This window comes from Myotis davidii, unplaced genomic scaffold, assembly GCF_000327345.1.
Source record: "Myotis davidii unplaced genomic scaffold, ASM32734v1 scaffold7207, whole genome shotgun sequence".
In the NCBI taxonomy this organism is placed as follows: Eukaryota; Metazoa; Chordata; class Mammalia; order Chiroptera; family Vespertilionidae; genus Myotis; species Myotis davidii.
In genome coordinates, this window is record NW_006297855.1 from 12,142 (window position 1) to 17,878 (window position 5,737).

Consider the following 5,737-nt stretch of genomic DNA (forward strand, 5'->3'; position numbering starts at 1 on the left):
GGGGTGTCTGCAAGAGGCAGCTGATCAATGTTTCTCTCTCATCGATGTTTCTAGCTCTCTGTCTCTCTTCCTTCCTCTCTGTAAAAAATCAATAATATATATATAAGCATATGCAAAGCCTTGGAATGTAGAGCAAAGCCCGAGAGTTTTATTTTCTCCATATCTTCTCAAAGTCTCCTTATTTCCTGTTTTTATTTTATTTGATTGACTTCAGATAGGAAATGAGAGGGAGAGAGAGATAGAAACAATCATGAGAAAGAAATATCATCGTTGGTCTGCCTCCTGCATGCCCCCTAATGGGGATGGAGCCCACAAACCTGGCATGTGTCCTGACCTGGAATCAAACCAGAGACCTTTTGGTTCCTGGGTCGACACTCAACCACTGATCCACAGCAGCCAAGCTCCTTTAGCTCTCTTAGAAGTAACTTTCACAGAAGAGCGAGCTCCTGCTCCCTAAAATATGGGTAACTCATGAGGTGACCCACTAATGTATCGGGATATGGAAGAGCAGAGCAAACAAGGTCTGGAGACATTCCAGGATTGAAAAGGTCACATGGGCAGTGCAGAGGGCTGAATGATGGCCACCCAGAGATACCCAGGTCTTAATCCCTAGTACCCCAAAATGTTCCCATGTAAGGGAAAGGGGAGCTTTGCTGATGAGATATGGTAAGGATATTCACATGAAGAACATCCTAGATTATTAGGGTTGATCCCCGAATGCAGTCACAAGTGTCCCCAAGATAGATATAGCAGGTGACTTTCTACACACAGAGCAGGTTGAGGCCATGTGACCAGGAGGTGGGTCTCAGTGATGCAGCCACAAACCAAGGACAGCCAGTACCCCATCACCCGGAGAAGCAAGAGACAGGTTCTCCCCTCCAGCCTCTGGACCAAGTACACCCAAACAACAACTGGATTTCTACACAATAGAACTCATTACACACGATGGGGTGTAGGACATGTTACCCCAAGATGTGGCACCAAATCTTTCTTTGTTTCTGAGGTCTCCATCAACAACTTAGAAGGGCAGAGGGAGAAGATATTTTTACTCCCTAAATGTATTTCTGGTCTCAAGAACCAAGAGATTAAATTTCCATTTTTTTAAAAGACAGAGTGTGTGGGAATTTGTCACAATGGCCCCAGGAAACCAATACAGGCGGGAATTCATGGATCACCTCTGGGAGGACCCAGAGGAGGAGTCAAGAGTATTTGACTCCTTCACCAGACTCATCCCTCTGTCCTCTTTGCAGCCAATTTTCTCAAAGGGTTGTATGGACCCACTATTCCCATATTCTCTTCTCCAATTCTCTCCTGAAGTTGTGTCTTCTCAGAATGAACATCACCTTCAAAACCCTCCTCTCTGTCCATCAAACACAACCCATCCTTTCTGATGCTCATGGGAAACACTTGGGCACTATGCTTACTCTAGACTTTCAGTCCCCAAGTCAACTTGAACTTCAAGATATATCCAGAAATTAAACCTCACTCTCCACCTCACCTCCTTGGTTCAGCCACCATCCCCTCTTGCCTTGTGTTTCCTCCCCATTCTCTGTTTGGCTGCTGTGGACACTAGTCTATTCTGAAAAGAGCCTCCAAGAGAATCAGTTACAAAGAATGTTCAACCATATCTCTGATTTCCTCAATGGCTTCCAGGTTCCTGCATTTGCTGCAAGCTTTCACTAGGCTGCCCACCATTGGGTCTCACCTCCCTCCAGGGGTCTACCCTTCCAGGCGCCCCTGGACTGTCACACCTGAGTTTTGTCTCTATCATACACCAGGCTGCTTCTGCCTCAGAGCTGGGACACTGCTCCCCATCTTCCTGGCTAATCTCCTTTAGGGCAACACACAGTCTGCTTTCTCACCAGCATCAAGTCTAGGCTCAAAATCACAGTTTATATCTCAGATGTTGGATTGTCCCTCATGTCACCTGATCTTTTCCTTGTATGATTCCTCCCCAAACACATATCACCATCCAACAGGCAGTAATAATTTTTAAATTTATTTTTAGTTTATGCTCTTGTTTCCAGAATGACAGCTTCTGGATGACAGAGATTTTTGATGCCAGGTTCATGGTTGCATCCCCATTACGTACAACAATGCTGGCACATAGTAGGTGCTCTCTTATACTTTCTAAAGTGTCTGTATATAAATGACTAAATATGATTTCATTCAAACTTATACAATAATCACACACACATGTTCAATCGGATGACTATTAACTAAGAAGTATGATCATCAGTTGGAGATGTAGGGATGGGAAGGGAAGGATATTTCAGCCGAAGGAACTGCACATGCAAAGTCTCAGAGTCACAAAGGCCCTGGCCCAGCCAGATGTGGAGATGACGTGAGATGCAGGGAGATAATAGAATCTAGTGGAGACTCCAGTAGGAGACAGACCACGCTGAGCCCTCAAGTCCAGCCTGTGGTGGTTGCACCTCATCTCTGGCCATGGAGAGGAAGCGTCATTGTTCACACTGTGCAGGAAGTGGACCATATGTCTCTGGATACACAATCTGGAGACAGGTAGCTGGTGGGTTCAGGGACCCAGGGAAGAGATGAGGCCACAGGAACAATCCCAGCATGATGAGCAGGAGACGGCCATCAATATAGGCTGTGATTAGGAAGAAGGATGGACAAGTCCTAGTGGATTGAGGAGAACGGGATGGTCTTAGAGAAGGGGGCTACCATGTCATCACTGTGATGGGAAGCCCAGCAGAGAAGTGGATTTGGGGAGGAAGGTGACAGTTCCATTTTAGCAATGCTGATGGAGAGACGGGTGGGAGGTTTCAGTGGGTGTTGGGTGGTGACACACCTGTATCACTCACCTGAGGGATTAACCTGAGACTGTGTTTGCATCCTTTGTGCTCCTTTGGGGCCTCGGGGCCTTCCTCCTGTGGCACCTGACTCTGAGGGAAGACACCGGGATCTTTCAGTCTGATTGCATCAGGTCCAGTGGGCAGCAGACCCAATCCCCTGTTCCCTTTTCAAGGCCTGGAGAGGATACTGAAGTGGGAAAGTGTGTGTCTGGCCTGACAGACCGTCCTGAGCACTGCAGGTACCTCCCACCATGGAGACCTGGCTTATGGGACATTCAAGAGGTCTGACTCTATGGAGACCTCATGGACCATCCCTTCACCTCCTGCCAGCCCTGCTCCTGACCCATCAAGATCCCAGGCCTTGGTTCAGAACTCTGCCCCATTCCCCCTGCCCTCCCCTCACCTTCCCTCCCTCTGGGTTGAGCTCACATGAGGACGATGAGACAGAGGAGGAAGAGCAGGGTCTTGACAGCAGCTTCCCCGATGACCATTAGCACCACCTCAGTCCTGGGTCCTGATAATCCTGCAGGAAAGAGGGATGAGGATGGAGTCATCTGCTCCACCACATTCCCGTGTCCTACTGCTCCCAGTAGGACCCTGGATGTCGTTCTCCAGGTGTTCCTGCATCACAGGATTCGGGACCATTTGGGCTCTCACCCTAGATCCCGCCCTGGTCCCCAGCAGTTGGACAGAAATGGAAAGGTGTAACTTGGAATTCATCAAATTGAAACATTCTGTTGATCAATGGACACGATGAGGAAAATGAAAAACTAACCCATTTAATGAGAGAGAACATTTTCTAGCTATAGATTGGATAAGCATTAATAACCCGCCCATATACCAATTTCTTACAACTCAACAACAAAAAGTCAAAGAACCAGATTAAACAATGGGCAGAGATTTGATATAAAATGTTCTTTAAAGGCGATATACAAATGAACAATAATTCTGTGAGAAAAAAAGGGGCATCATAATTATCACAGAAATGCAAATCAAAGCCACGTTGAAGTAGCCTTTCACACGCACTAGTAGCCTATGATTTTTAAAAAAGGAAAATACCAATGTTGGCAATTGTGTGGAGAAATTGAAAGCCTAATACTTTGCTGGTAGGAATGTAAACTGATGCTGCCACTATGGACTACAATCCAGAATTTCCTCAGAAAGCTATACATAGAAACTACCATATGACTCAGCAATTCCACTCCCAGGTACATGACCTAAAAAACAGAAAACATGTCTGAACAAAAAACGTACATCAAGTTCACAGCGGTATTATAACCGCCCAAAACTGGAAACACCCTAACGTCCATCAACTGATCAACAGAAGAACGGAATGTGATACATCCATACAAGGGACTATTATTCGGACAACCCCTTAAGGCCCTTGATCTCCATTAGAGAAGATGTGCACACAACCAGGTACATGCCAACTGAGTTACCTGGCCAGGGCCAACTTCAGTGCTTCCTTCATTATTGGCCATGTGACTATATTGCTTGTTCAAAAATACATAAATTAAACTATTGGAGGAAAATGAAAACATGAGCCTGGAGGATTCGTCAGGAGATGAAGAAAAAGGGCCTTGAGAGGCAACTCAGCCATGTGGAAGGTGCCTAGTTCTCCTGGTGCAGCTGACAGGGGCTGGGAGAAGTCCTTGGGGAGCAAGGGGCAAATGGGGACAGCTGCTCACAGCGGCCATGGGGGTTAAGGAAGAAGAGGGGCCACTGGGTTCATCCACAGGGGGTGTCTGGTCTCCGGGCTAGTCCAGGAAGATGCAGGGTCCGGCCCTGTCCTGATCTGGAAACGGCCTTGCTCCCTACAGCCCATGATGGCCCCCTTCTTACCTGTGCTGTCTCCTAGACAACCACCTGTTGTTGGGTTCTGCCAGGCACCTGGGATAGGAAGAGAGGAGTTTGCTCGTCAGTGAGCTGAGATGGGGTGAGGATTTTTTAGGCATTGCACTTCCATCCTCAGAGACCACAGAAATGCAAGTGGGGCAGAGCTTGTGTCCTCGAGGTCCCCTACACAGCCAGGCCTCTGGAACAAAGCAACCAGCACACCTGCCTGGCCCTCCTGCTCTGCACACCCTCAGGGACCTGCCGTTCCAACCCAGCACTCACAGGTGACGTTGAGCTGGAGGGTTGTCTCCACGGTCACACCAGCGGCCGGAAAATGCACCTGACAGGTGAGGTTGGTGCTGTGGTCCTGGGGCCGTGGGGTGAGGGTGAGCACAGAGGAGAGGCGGGTCCTGGGGCCCAGGGAGGTGTGGGCAGCTGATGTCCAGGAGAAGATGGGGGGTGTGCCCCGCTCACAGGCCCAGGGCACAGAGCAGGTCAGGTTCCTGGGATGGCCGCTCTCCAGGGGCCCCGCGTTGAGGATGTGGGGTGTGTGGTTGAGGGCTGGTGAGGAGGGGGAGACAGGGGATCAGGAGGGAGGGCCCCAGATGCAGCCCTGAGAAAAGCCTTGGGCTTTGGTTCAGCTCCTCCTCTGAGCCCAACACACTGTGCCCCAACCCCCTTCCAGATGGGGTCCCATTCCAGCCCTGCCAGGGGCCACTATGATCTTCTCCCAAGGCCTTTCCTGGAGCCCATTCCTTACCCGTAACTCGCACGGAGAGCATGTTCTCTTTGTAAGAATATTTAAACCCTGGGGAATGTTCCCTCTCCACCTTAAAAAAATATAATCTGTCATCTGTCCTTCTGGCGTCTCTGATGTCCAGGGAGCAGTTCTTGATCTGGGGATCCCCGAGGAGGTGGAATCGGCCCTGGGTCTCCTCCTGCACTTTATGAGACGGGTTGTTTGTGGCCACAGCAGCATCGTGGAATACATTAGCTTCTTCTGGGAACCAGGAGCCATATGTAGGGATAGAAATCCCAGAGGTCCACGGGGCAGTGAAGGTGCAGGACACAGAAACACACAAGCC

General features: G+C 49.1%; 1 protein-coding gene and 1 long non-coding RNA gene across 2 annotated transcripts; both read right to left on the minus strand.

Moving 5' to 3' along the window:
- Positions 1 to 2,044: 2,044 nt before the first annotated feature.
- On the minus strand, positions 2,045 to 3,284 carry LOC107184663. Its single transcript, XR_001515559.1, has 3 exons — positions 3,246 to 3,284; positions 2,826 to 2,906; positions 2,045 to 2,611 (listed from the first exon to the last, which is right to left on the minus strand). It is a non-coding gene; the product is annotated as an uncharacterized LOC107184663 (long non-coding RNA).
- Positions 3,285 to 4,902: 1,618 nt separating this feature from the next.
- LOC107184662 (sialic acid-binding Ig-like lectin 6) lies at positions 4,903 to 5,652 on the minus strand (the record flags this gene model as incomplete). The annotated part of the gene is made up of 2 exons (XM_015570464.1): positions 4,903 to 5,213; positions 5,413 to 5,652. Coding segments are annotated over 2 exons (551 nt in total), but the record flags the coding sequence as incomplete, so codon positions are not given.
- Between the last annotated feature and the right edge of the window lie 85 nt (positions 5,653 to 5,737).